General features: G+C 40.4%; 1 protein-coding gene across 1 annotated transcript in view; it reads right to left on the bottom strand.

Annotated features, from left to right (window-relative positions):
* The window catches only part of LOC137262221 (SCO-spondin-like), a 33,903-nt gene that overhangs the window by 1,197 nt on the left and 18,572 nt on the right, over positions 1 to 14,134 (bottom strand). Inside the window, exons 16-28 of the mRNA XM_067800014.1 lie at positions 13,696 to 13,875; positions 12,663 to 12,842; positions 11,224 to 11,412; positions 10,513 to 10,701; positions 8,851 to 9,039; positions 7,273 to 7,455; positions 6,591 to 6,779; positions 6,003 to 6,200; positions 5,234 to 5,413; positions 4,216 to 4,410; positions 2,285 to 2,485; positions 1,487 to 1,672; positions 8 to 190 (exon numbers count right to left, since the gene is read on the bottom strand). Of these exons, the coding sequence (XP_067656115.1) occupies positions 8 to 190; positions 1,487 to 1,672; positions 2,285 to 2,485; positions 4,216 to 4,410; positions 5,234 to 5,413; positions 6,003 to 6,200; positions 6,591 to 6,779; positions 7,273 to 7,455; positions 8,851 to 9,039; positions 10,513 to 10,701; positions 11,224 to 11,412; positions 12,663 to 12,842; positions 13,696 to 13,875 (2,442 nt within the window). The remainder of the gene's footprint in view (positions 1 to 7; positions 191 to 1,486; positions 1,673 to 2,284; positions 2,486 to 4,215; positions 4,411 to 5,233; positions 5,414 to 6,002; positions 6,201 to 6,590; positions 6,780 to 7,272; positions 7,456 to 8,850; positions 9,040 to 10,512; positions 10,702 to 11,223; positions 11,413 to 12,662; positions 12,843 to 13,695; positions 13,876 to 14,134) is intronic.

Below are 14,134 nucleotides of genomic sequence, written 5' to 3'. Positions count from 1 at the left end.
TACGTACCGCCAGTTGTGGGACAACTGCTTCCACAGGATCTGTTCTCCGATTGTTTCCCTTCACCTGGGCAACCTGTCCCGCCTATGCAGGTTCTGGTCCTCTCCACGGTGTGTCTGGCTGACGGACCACATGTGGCGGCGCATGGGGGTGTGGTCCACTGTGACCACTGACTCCAGTTGCGGTAGATTACTGTTGGAATCAATGTACCCTTTCCATATTAAACCTGCATGTTTTAGACACCTACTGGTTTAATACGATATTTGTGATATTTAATATTTAATATATTGATATTTATTGATATATACTTTCATCTACGTAGAAGATTGGTTTATCTACGTTGAAAGTCTTTCATCTACGCAGAAGGCACTTTCATTTATGTAGAAGGTTCTTTACGTAGAAGGCACTTTCATTTATGTAGACGATTCGTTCATCTACATAGAAGGCACTACGTTGAAGACACTTTCATTTGCGTAGAATGGTTTCTCATCTACGTAGAAGGCACTATCATCTACGTAGAAGGTTCGTTTATCTACGCTGAAGGCACTTTCATCAATGAAGAAGCCTCTTTCATCTACGCTGAAGGCCCTTTCATATACGTGGAAGATACGTCCACGTACACGATTCTTAATTCTTCGTAGAAGATTCTTACATGTACATACATGATTCTCGCACCTACGTAGAGAATACTTTCATCTCCATATATCACTGTATTACAACTTTGATCATGAGATCATACAATGTATGCAACCATTTGAAACTAAATAGCTTTTGAAATAATTCCCTGTAGCTCATACATTATAGTTTCAATCTAAAGGTCATTCGTGTAATTCTCTTCCTCTAATTTTATGAAGAAATATCTTCAGATTGTACAGGTAAATGTACAAATATTGCTTTTATCTCTGACAATTGTTATTTGAAGGATTTGAATGAGCTGCGTTTCCTTAAGGTCAACATTTAGTGACTTAGTCAAACTTTCAAACCGTGTTCAGGTAGACATGTAAATTTGATACATCAGGGGTACAATTCCCAGGTTTAATTGACAGCTGTGTCTTCGTGCTTTACAAGCGAACACAATTACCTTGCTTTTGCATGTGTTGATAACGGTGCCACGGAAAGAGGGGGATAAGCCCACCAATCCGTGAATACTAAGTATCATGACTGCTTGACAGCAATTATTACATACTGAACATCCTTACGAAAGCAAAGTTCTATGGACAGTTTCGATGTAGAAACTAACACTATTATCAAACAACTGTTAAAGGTATAACTGTACCTACACCGAAACGTCGCATTCATTGCAACACAGAAGTTGACTATCCATAGAACTGAGGCTTCCTCCTTTATTCACATCGAAATACCTTAGATTGCAACAGGTATAGTGTTTTAATGAGCGATGTATTAATGACTTCAGAAAAAAACTTCACTCAATCACTCGCTCGCTCGCTTATTTCGCTCACATTCAGAAGAAAACATTGGTATATTGACCTTGGCAGACCGGGAGGTTACAGGCCAACACTTGAGCCTGTGTGTTGTTTCCAGGGCAGGTTGGTTGCCCTGGCCGCTGATTGCAGGTTCTGGTTCTTTGGGATGTTCTTGTCACCCCCACGCCACATGTCACCAGGCACCCTGGGTCCACCCAGCGTCCCCAGTCCGACCACACAACTGGGGTTTCTGAATCGGAAGTAAGAAAGTTGAAGAGCGTGAGCCATGTGTTTGTGGATAAGTACATGTACACTGCATTGTATGAAATATACCAATATACAAGACAAGAGACTCGTCATCTGTCACGTATACAACGTCGTGACTATTTTTCATAAACAAATCAGCCATCCAATTATTACGTCAACATCACAAAATGATATATTTGTTATAAATACAATGCGGTTATTCTTCTGGCTCACTTGTAATCCATCCATCATTAGCATGCGTCCACTACTACAGCTTTGTCTTCTCCTCCTCCTCCTCCTCCTACTACAGCTTTGTCTTCTTCTTCTTCTCCTCCTACTACTATGATTATTACTACTACTAACACTGCTACTACTACTGTTGTCGCTTCTACTACTACAGCTTTGTCTTCTTCTTCTTCTCCTACTACTATGATTATTATTACTACTACCACTGCTACTACTACTGTTGTCGCTTCTAACTACTACGACTACTACTACTAACCCTATTGCTGCTACTACTACTACTACTACTACTACTACTATCATCACCACTACTACTACCACTACAACTCCACCGCTGCTACTACTACTACGGCATCTGTAATTATCAACATACCACACACAGCTGCTGTTCCACAGTCTCTGACTTGGGTTTGAGTGCTATCACCAATACAAGGAGCTCCACCATTGCTGGGAGGTGGGTTAGTGCAGTACCGCTCCCTGGTCACGGTGTGTCTGGCCAGAGGGCCGCATGTGGCAGGACAAGAGGGACCACCCCATTGTGTCCACTCAGTATAGTTCCCGTTTATGCCCGACCCTGAAAGAGAATGTAACGGCCGTTTCACATAGACTAACAAAGTGTCTCTGAAATGAACATATCACACAGAAAAAAATGTTCTTAATTATCTTCACAAAATATAATAAAAAGTAGTACAGCTTTTTTTTCAGAAACAGTTGGAATCTGTACTTGCTCATATTCTAGACTTGCCGGGGGTTTCTTGCATATATTTGTTTCAGGGGCTGTATGAAAGACAGACCAGCAGTGGTAATGAGGTAGGCATACACCAAAGACATACTTGTACAGCATCTTGGCCAGTGAACGAAACAGCCACCGGTCCGCTAGCCCGTATCTTGTAAAATTCCAGTTGGGCCAGTAAATCTCCACAGTCACTGGTCAGACTGACCTTTTAAACTATATCACTCTCTCTGAGTTGTTAAGTTATAATACAATTAAATCAGGCACGATTATGGACCGATAAATGATGGTATTTTACTTTTCGTATTTTTTTTATTTTAGTTTCAACATTCATATCTTTGGCTGGTGAAATATCTTGTGGATTTGTAAATTTCAGGAATAGCTAGCCTGACTGGCTTGCACAATATGGAAACTATTTTGCACTCTGAGTCTTAACAAAAACCGTAGGAGTTTTGTTGCAGCAAATGTAAAGAAATATAACAAATTAAAAAAGGAATTCATATTTATCGCTACAGTTCAGTATGTGAAAAGTTTTATTAAACAGTGTCTGGAAACCTAACTACATCATAATGACACTTGTGAGTCACAATGGACCCAGATCTCATCCCGTCTCACGGTACTTTCGACGTCTGGACCAAAGCAGATCTCAGTATTATACGAGCATGTATTGCTTCTGTGTAGAGACAGTGTGACTGTAGGTTTGATGCATCCATCAGCTACATTTGTGGTTAAGGTTACGAGCTACAAGGTCGGATGACCTTTGTTTTTGTGGAGCACAAGGTCATTCAAATTATAACATCCCACACCTGATTTCTGGCATGTGTGACGCATATTACCTACACAGGTCTAGAGTGAGTGAGTGAGAGAGTTTAGTTTTACCCCGCACTCATCAATATTCCAGCTATATGGCGGCGGTCTATAAATAATCGAGTCTGGACCAGACAATCCAGTGATCAACAACATTAGCAGCGATCTGCGTAATTGGGAACCGATGTCATGTGTCAACCAAGTCAACGAGCCTGATCACCCGATCCCGTTAGTCGCCGCTTACAACAAGCATAGTCGCCTTTTACGGCAAGCATGGGTTGCTGAAGGCCTGGTCTACCCCGGACCGTCACGGGTCACAGGTCTAGGGAATGGTATATATCCCTCGTAAAATGCGCGTGATGGTAAGGTATCAGAAGCCGTTACACCTGTAACTAGTTGTGAAGAGCTGTGGCCCTTGGCGCATCAGAGTGTAAAGATTGTGGGCGTAAACCCTCTTTGAAACATGTTTCCAGGTTTGTAAGCAATGTACCCTGGTCTCGGGTTTCTGAACACTGGTAAACGTCTTTAGTTACAGCGTTCGCTCGTCACGCCGAAGGCTCAGGTTCGATTCCTCACATGGGTACAACATGTGAAACCCACTTCTAGTGTTCAGAGCAGTGATTTTCCTGAAATATTGCTAAGCGAGGCTTACGTAAAACCATACACAGCCATTACTTTCCAACTGAAAAAATAATTGTGGTGCGAACTGCAAAATTGATAATCATAATAATTTGGTCATAATCTCTAGACGAGTGCCAATTTACCTGTGCAGTCTGGAGTTGTCACACACAATTCCTGCTTTGTCTGGAGAGTGTCGCCCTCGCAGGGCCTGCCGTTGAAGGCTGGGGTGGGGTTGTTGCAGCTGCGAGTGCGGATGAATGTCTCCACCTCAGCCTCACATGTCCCCGTGCAGTAGTTGTAGGTCACCCATACGCTCCATGGAGAAAAGCCGCCATCAACTGATGATCAGATGTGTATGATGGATATAGTTACTACGAAGGCAGTTATGATGAATACGATTATCATGAAAATATTTACCAACTCTCATTTCCATACAGCTATAACTTATCACACAGTTTTCAGTATAGTTCACATATCAGAAGGTGGGTTAGGGTAGTGGTCAAAGCGTTCGTTCATTAGGTCAACGGTCCTGGACTGAATCCTTTACGGGTACAGTGTGTGGAGCAAATATCCGCAATGTTACATTGCTAGGAGATTGATAAAGACGATATATGACACCATTGATTTGAATTAGATTCGGATAGATATTCAATCGTTAGTCAGCATGCTCTTGGTTTTCGGTGAATTCAGACCTTCTGCCTTTCACTACTAGCCATTATATGGCTACATAGTGACACACACTGTATTACTCGCTGTAAGTCTATAACTGACTGTCTCTTCTTAGATTGATGTAAGTATGGATGTTGATGGGTATTTGTGTACATAGTCATTGATATCAGTTGTTGTGAATGGTCATTGATGGGTGTTGTGAACGGTCATTGATGGGTGTTGTTGTGAACGGTCATGGGTGGGTGTTATGATGTACGGACAACGATAGATGTCTGTATGGACATTGATGGGTGTTGCTAGGTGTTGTGGTGTATCGACATTAAAGGTGTTGGATGGATGTAGGTGTGGTCGGATGTTGATGTGTATTTTTGTGAATGGCCATTGACAGGTGTTGCTGGGAATGGACCTTGCTGAGTGTTGCTACAACAACAACAACAACAACAACAACAACAACAGCAGCAGCAGCAGCAGCAAGACATATGGCACAATTACCTGGACACAATACGTCGATGCAGGTGAAGTTCCTCCTCTGAAGGCGGGAGACCCCGCATGTGTTGTCGCTACCACGTGGATTCAGTACGGTGCACGTTCTAGAACGTTCCTGAACGACCCTGACCTGTCGGCCACAGGTAGCCGGACAAACTGGCCCAGCCCAGTTGCTCCATGGAGACACTAGAAACAAAGCATTCACAACATAGGTAAACTTTCATCTGACCTCCACATCTTGATATCCAGCTGAAGACTACAACGTGAAACAATATACTGAATCATTATCGATAGTAATGTCTCACATCGATACTCAATCAATATCCAAACTACGGAAAATGCTTTATGTGTTGAAAGGAATCCAGTTAATGGAGCTACTATGTGGACTATCGTGGAAATGGACGCAACATTTATTCGTGCACGTATTCTCTACCAACTGATACACTAATCATCCTTTTCAAACATATCATTGATATACTGTATAGTTTCAATAGTGGAATGTTCATCTACCTATTCATGTTATTGTAGCAGGGCGTGGAGTCATCCCACAGATGACATCCTTACCTTGTCAGCTTGCTGGTGAACCTCGTATTTACCCACCTTGTTATGCCACTAAGACCTTCTGTTTACCCATATGCATCTGCACATGCCACTATACTCACGTATTTACCCACCTTGTTATGTTACTAAGACTTCTATTTACCCATATGCGTCTGCACATGCCACTCTACTCTTTACCCTCATGTACCTATCCATATCACTGTACTTAACCCACCTTGACATGCCACATTGCATGACTCTGTTCGGTTCTCTGTGGACGGTCCTGAACATGGCAGACCCCCGTTCTGTGGTGTCGGGTCAGTACATGAGCGCGTCCGTGTGTCGGTCTTCATGCCGTCTCCACATGGCACTGAACACTGACCAGTGCTCCACGCGCTCCACTCACTGTAGCCGCCATTGATTGTAACATTTGCTGAAACATACGTATTGATCAGGTAGAATCGCCGGTAGACCTACAGATAGACAGACAGACAATCTAACTGGTACCGGTTAGTGTAGCTTTGGGATCTGAAAACATAACCACCACAAAATCTTTTTTATAACAAGTAATCACATGAATTACCCTCTTGAATTTTATGAAAATTTAGCACCACATATTTTACTCATTTTTCTATAATTAAATTTGATACCTATAAAAGACGGTATATATTAATGAAAACTCACTGCCATATTCATCTACATCGATTCAAATTCGATCAACAGCCATAAATAGAAGAAAATAATGTTTACAATTATGTATAATCTTATATAGTATTATAAGTGCAATGTAAACATAAATCCAGAAACAAAAAGGTTTAAATACCACAAAATGACGGTCCACAGGATACGGTTTCCGTCATCGAGCCTTGGCCAGAACAGACCACTCCACCACTGCTGGGAGTTGGGTTGTTACATGACCTGGATCTCGTGACGTTCCGTCTGGCTGTAGGACCACAGGTGGCAGGACAGGGGAGACCACTCCACTCTGACCACTCGCCCCAGTTCCCGTTTACTGAAACAAATTAGAAGAAATCCAGGTTGACCGAAGTTTACATCTTACTACACTCTTTAAAAAGTTGGGGAACCTGAACTTGGACAGACGCACACGCGTTGACAAACTTTTCAAGGACAGACATCTTATGAACGCAATATTATTCATCACCACAATCCTTCATTTTTTAAAAATGAATATCCTACACATGACAGTTCAACGTCATACATCACCATCTTTCAAGGGCGATAACTGTACAAACTGTGGCCATTAACATACGTGAGCTCTACTTTTAATATGAGAGATAAAGACTGCGCATTTTATCGCTCTGTCGGAATACATAGGACATACTCTCTACCTGGGCGGAGAAAAGACTGGCAGGCATGTCTAACGAAGCTTAGAATTTTTTTAGTTTATGTTACAGCTCCAAAAGCAGACTCTACTCTAAAGAACTCACTCATTCTGTTTTTAAGCTAAAATACATAATGACGAATAATCAGTTAACATTGGTTACCTGGACACAAAGGGAGGTTGCACGCCCGAACCTCGGAGTCCTCAGTAGAACCGGAACAGAAAGGTTGACCTGGCTGCTGGTTGCAGGTCCTACTTCGAGTGACAGTTCGTGTCACACCGGCACCACATGATCGAGGACATCCGGGATCGATCCACTGGCCCCAGTTATTCCATGATGATTGTACTGTTTTAACAATTTGATTTTGAGATTGAATCTATATGCGGGGCGAGTAGCGTGGTCGCTTTGTCTCATTAGAGTGACAGGATTTACATGGGTGTTTGTCAACAAAATACAGTCAACGCATGATAATTATCATGTAATTCACATATTTTCCAAGGGTCACAACTTAATAACATTTTGGCGTTACGCAATCATGTTTTTTACAAGATATATCTAGAAATATCTAGTTCAGTTATAAATAACTTTTCATTCCAGTGAAGTAGAATGCTGTTCTATTCAAGCGTTGGCTTCCCTAAATTCATCGGCGGGTGGAAATGTCAACTTTTTCAAGACTGGACATGGCATAAGCATGAATCGTTACGAGAAACAATGTATAGAATATTGTAGTAATGACGTTCACTATCTGTAAAACTTCACGTACTCATTCAAAGAGAAATTTTAACTTCAATAAATGCAATATTATCTTAGCAACAAAATCAATAAATGTATCATCCTTTCACCCCCAAAACATGTGATATGTGCATATTTCATCTGTAGGAATATGTCTTATGGGTTGTATTTTGTGTTCACTTACGCTGATATTTTACGTTCTGATTGTTCCGCTGGTATCATGGATGTTATTGTCAGGGTGGACACACCGTACTGTGTAACGTACGATAGGGTAGGAAAGGATATATATATATATATATATATATATATATATATATATATATATATATATATATATATATATATATATATATATATATATATATATATATATATATATATATGCAAGTTCTATATATATATCCACATATCTATGCAACTAGTACTTGCTCAAGGCGATGGTATTTGTTTCCCTCGACCATTACTATTATAAATCTCAGCTCCCTGAGGAGTATACAACTCTTGCTGCCACTAGGCGAACCGCGTTTATTGTGGCCCTTTCATCTTAACGAGGTACCCAGTTCACAGCTGGGTACTGCACGTTGATGTACCCGCAACTGAGTGTTTGCACATATTCAAGAGGCCACCAACTAATCATACACCAACGGATTTGTGGGTTCTTTTAAGTGCACAATGTTCTGTACTGTACACCAGGGGGTTATGACAACATGGAAAGAGTTTGCACACAAAGTTGACTACAAGGTTTTCACCCCCGGTGGGCTCAATCCCGACACCTCAACCTCGCTGGATCACCAACCTGGCGCTTCAGCCAGCTCGTCCACCTCGACCACAAGGCTAACATAATCGTATCCATAATACATTGTGATCCTCATATTAAAGCCATTGCTTCTTAAAAAATACATGAGCAGTAAAATAAAAATGCAGTAACAGAAAAAAAAAATACAAGACTGCAGGAGATGAAGGAAACAAATGGGTACACATTGATGTACGAGATTTTCAGATACCCACCACACACGGATGGTCCACACGAAAATTCATTTGTCACGATCCCTAGGCCAAAACATGACGCTCCACCATTACTGGGAGGTGGATTGTTACAGGTCCTGGATCTGGAGATGGTGGTTGTGGCTGTAGGTCCGCATGTGGCAGGACATTGAGGCACACTCCACCCTGTCCATTCACCCCAGTTTCCGTTGACTGGAAGCGTTAATCAAGCAACAGGTTAGTGGCGATTCAAATATGATACGGGTATTTAAGTTGAGTATAAATAATACATGCAAGGTCACTGAAGGACCATTCCCAGTAACATCAGATTTAAAGAGAGTGTAAGAAATATTTAAAACCCTCTGATATTTCAGGCATAAGCTTTCTATTTCCTAATACAGCGACACAATTATAAATTTCTCGACTGTTAAATTCTGACTTTATCGTGAGCACGTGTTTTCAGTCACAATATAACCGGTATTCATGAAATGACAACGAATGATAAAGGCAAGTCACATCTTCCAATGGGAAGATTTGGGAAAGTATAATGCAAGTCAAAGTAGTGAATTGCATTGAACATCACCTTGGGGCAACCTTTGAATTTTTCCCACATGCCCACGGTAACACGTTTTGCAAGTTTTACTGTTGCCATAACTAATGCAATCATGATCGCCATTTACATTTAGTCAGAAAGGTTACGGAGATATCGTGAGTGGGGCATTTCCCTTAATGTCTTTTTTAAGTAGTTTTCACTTTTAAAAAATCGTCACTATCCCTTGAAGACAGCTGAATAACTTTATCTGTATGCTCATCACGTTTATTAATAAATACGCCTTGAATAAAAAACAGGAAATGTTTCCATAAGTTTGTTTAAGTCTGGGATAGCCTAGTATGGCAGTGGAAGCTCAAACGTTCTGAACAACTGAACTCGGTCAGGTCATCTTTCAGACAAACCTTTGACGGTACATATGGTACGTCCAGCAATACTTCTCTCTCTTTGTATGGACTTTCTAAAGCTTTGGCAAAGTAGAACAGAATCAGACTTTACAGTAAAGCGAAAGGGTGATAATACCAATGACTGGATTCTACAAATGCCCCCAGTTAAATACCGGAGTGTGATATGTTTCCTTTTTTGATATAACCACTGTTTTGAGATCAGTAATTAAATATTCACGTAGAAGATCACGAAACACATTGTATGACATCATGCGAGATGTCGGCAACATCTTTGATCTTAGATACCGAAGAATACCAGAGTAACAGAAAAATCAAAATATCACAAAAGTATTCGAAAAAAAAGATAAAAAACAAAATGATGAAATGAGAATTTGGTATTTTTACGATAAACGTTATTTGAGGAGAAAGAACAAAATGAAATGAGAAATCGGCTTTTTCATATAACTAAATTACAAAGAAACAATTGAAATCACAACATCCCACCAAAATCATGAAAAAGATTTCTCAAAACCAAAATTAAAAATGCAAACCACTGAATGGTCATATAACGATAAAGCTATGTTAAAAAATCATGTATGTACTCAAAGTGGCACCATTAGTCTTCCCTAGATGTCACTTTAATGGAGCGTCCTGTTGGTTGTGTAATGGTATATATACAAGAACATTTTTTCATGTTGTTTAAAGCTGAATATAATATTACAGAAAGGAAATGCTTCCTATGTTTCCTACCTGGGCACAGTGGAAGTTCGCACGCCCTAACCTCGGAATCCTCGTTAGAACCAGAACAAAATGGTTGATTTGGCTGTTGGATACAGGTCCTCCTTCGAGTGACAGTTCGTGTCACTCCAACACCACATGTCCTTGGACATCCGGGATCAATCCATTGGCCCCAGTTACTCCATGTTGAAGTCACCGAATCTGTCACAGGGGAAGATCGTGGAATGAAGAAGACACTAATTTCATGAAGATTTTCGAGGAGTCATCTGTAGAATTATCACTTAAAAAGGTCCCTCGCTGATCATCTTGTGATCAGGTAGAGTTGCCAAGATGAGCAATTCATGGGACGTGACAAAATATTTGCACAAAAATGCAATCACTTGAATTCATTCTGACAAACAATAGTGTTGACACCTCGTAAACAACAGGGTAATGTGATCTTATGTAACTCAAATTAGGAAGAGGGCATTCATTTGAGATAAACACAGGTCTCTATTAGAAATTCTCCCTCCTTTGTATATTAATGTTTCTTGAATGACGATTAGACTGTGACCGATATCACAGTCATTGCCGTATTGGGCATCTTGCAGATTCACATTCTAATCATATGAACAGAAAACACATCATTAACATAGTCTTCAAAGAGAAAGAATAAATTAGATCCGTCCTTTCAACCAACATCTAAAGGTATCCAAAGATACAAAGATATCTTGAAGTACGCACCACAGATGGATGGTCCACACGATAACTCATTTGTTGCAGTGCTTTGGCCTGGACACGAAGCACCACCATTGCTGGGAGGTGGGTTGTTACAGGATCTAGATCTGGTGATGGTTCGTATAGCTGTAGGTCCGCACGTGACAGAACATGGAGGTCCACTCCACTGTGTCCATTCTCCCCAGTTTCCGTTAACTGAAAACAGTGATTTGAGTATAGGGAGATCTCAGTTTATACATACTGCATGCATTGAAACCATGTGTTTCCTGTGACACTCGTTTCACAATTACATCTAACAGACACGAGGAGATCTGCATTTCCGAATTACGTCAGATAGGAAACCTTAAGACAACCATAATGAATTCAAAGATGTTATTATGTGTCATTAAATATAAATTCTGTGATAATTCTCTGCTGGATTTGACCCGTGAAGGTCTCGGGTAGGTCTTCAGCAACCCAAGCTTGCCATAAAAGGCGACTGTGCTTGTCGTAAGAAGCGACTAACGGGATCGGCTGGCCAGGCTTGCTGACTTGGTTGGAACATGACATGGGTCCCCAATTGCGCAGATCGATGCTCATGTTGTTGATAACTGGATTGTCTGGTCAAGACTCGATTATTTACAGGCCGCCGCCATATAGCTGGAATACTGCGGAGTGCGGCGTAAAACTAATCTCACTCACTCACTCAGCATGATTTCAAATTTTATGGCAATAAGATGGCATGTTATTTTCAGGCAATGATAACAAACAGCTTCATGGGATGTAGATTTCTCATCATTTGGTCTCTGACGTACTCTAACACAACCATTTAATGCACATTGCTGTATCAGTATCTATGAAGGAATCTATGCATTTTGCACAAGCCTAGTGTCGTTCTTCAACTGATGTGTATTTTGAATTTATCCCAATCATTTTAAGTATTAGTGTAAGGATAAAGTAAAGCCCTGAAAATTCGAGAAAATAACTGTATGTGTGTAAAAATAATGAACGTATCGACACACAAATCTATAATTTCCTAACATCCATTTGAAATTGGGGTAAAACAATCGGAATCACTTGAAAAGAGGAGGTAACGAGATGTAACTCAAAAGTTTGAGAAAAAAATCTAATAAGAAAACTATCAAGGTGACGAAACACTAATCGCAATATGCTCAACATATTATAAATTATTCGAAAGGAATCAGATTTACGAAAACACAGAAATTCTGTGAAGAAGTCCAAAGCATTAGAAAAAAATGAAGGATTAGTTAATAATGAAGTAGTAAATTAGGAGGACTTTCGGTTTCGTTTTCTTCTCGATCGTTCAGTTTGCTATACAAGAGTGTGTGTTTTCTATTACACATTCAAAAATACCTGGACACAATGGGAGGCTACACGGCCTAACCTCTGGAACAAGTTATAACATTTTTGTTATGGAGCACACAGAATCTTTTCACATGACATACCTGGGCACAAAGGAACACTGCAAGCTCTAACCTCCGACTCATCGCTAGGACCAGAGCAGAACGGCTGACCTGGCTGCTGGTTGCAGATCCTAGTTCGTGTCGCAGTTCGTGTCACACCAACACCACATGTCCTTGGGCATCCGGGGTCGATCCATTGGCCCCAGTTATTCCATGTTGAAACTATATGATTACATGGTGATTTTTTTATTAGGACGTAAAGGAGATACTTTGCGATACAACACAAGCTTTGTTGACGTTTTGATAAAATGGTCAAACTGCAGACTTTTGGGTTAGTAAATTCAGTAGATCCAACAAAAGTTTGACAAAAAATGATGTTCTATTTGCTATACATTACATATCTGAGCCTGATCTGAATAAAGACAGAAACGCCAAATTAACGTAACAATAATTGTCTGATAGGGAAGTTAACCCACCCAGGTTCATATTTGTGGGCATGTTCAGGTCGTGTGTCAAGTGTAAATAATCTATAGTTGAAGGTATATTCGAAATAAAAAAATCTCAGGGCACTTTTTTTAAAACGTAGTCGAAATATGAAGTAAAAAATCAAAATAAAAATAAAACAACCGAAGGAACGGCAGGCAACTCATTTTTTTAAAACATATGGAACAAGTAGACAGTAATCAGAGTAATGAGAAAGGGAACATCAGCTATATTCAGTGCACGTGAAATTAAGAGTATTAGAAAACAATCACGCTGAGGAAGCAGATGAAACAACCTTCAAATATTCGCGATAAAACTAAATGGCTGATAGTAACATCATGTAAGTTATATGAGTCGAGTAGTTGCTTCTTCAAGTGATTCAGTCACCTGAAGAACTGACCAGAACTAATCCAGAACTGTCGCCTCTTTCGATGAAGAAGTTGCTAACCATTTACCTATATATTCACGAACTTCTAAATGTCTCTCATCACATAGGTTGTGTAATGTTGCAGAACGAACTATCTTTTTATAATATTTGAACAAGTTTCTACTTCGTAATAACAAATCCATAAATCCAGTTCATGCAGCTTACCTGGGCACAAAGGAAGGCTACACGGCCTAACCTCGGACTCCTCGCCAGAACCTGAACAGAACGGTTGACCTGGCTGCTGGTTGCAGGTCCTCCTTCGAGTGACAGTTCGTGTCACACCATCACCACATGTCCTTGGACATCCGGGATCAATCCACTGGCCCCAGTTACTCCATGTTGAAACTATATGATTACATTGTTGAGTTAATTTTGATGCATTGCCAGCTAATTGCTCTTTATATGGCATTAGGATGTACAAATTAAATGCTTAGTGATAAGACACGTGATTTTGATAAAAGGTTCATAAAGAACATTTACAATTGTTGGATTAGTAACTCACGAGATGGGATAAACATGGTAGTGACAGGAAAATGCTTATGATTATGCTGAACCTGGTCTGAATGAAGACAGACACGGACACCAGGTTAACAAGACATGACCT

Source organism: Haliotis asinina, chromosome 14, assembly GCF_037392515.1.
Source record: "Haliotis asinina isolate JCU_RB_2024 chromosome 14, JCU_Hal_asi_v2, whole genome shotgun sequence".
Classification (NCBI taxonomy): Eukaryota; Metazoa; Mollusca; class Gastropoda; order Lepetellida; family Haliotidae; genus Haliotis; species Haliotis asinina.
Note: the sequence above shows the minus strand (reverse complement) of the source record. Positions and strands in the feature narration are given on the sequence as shown.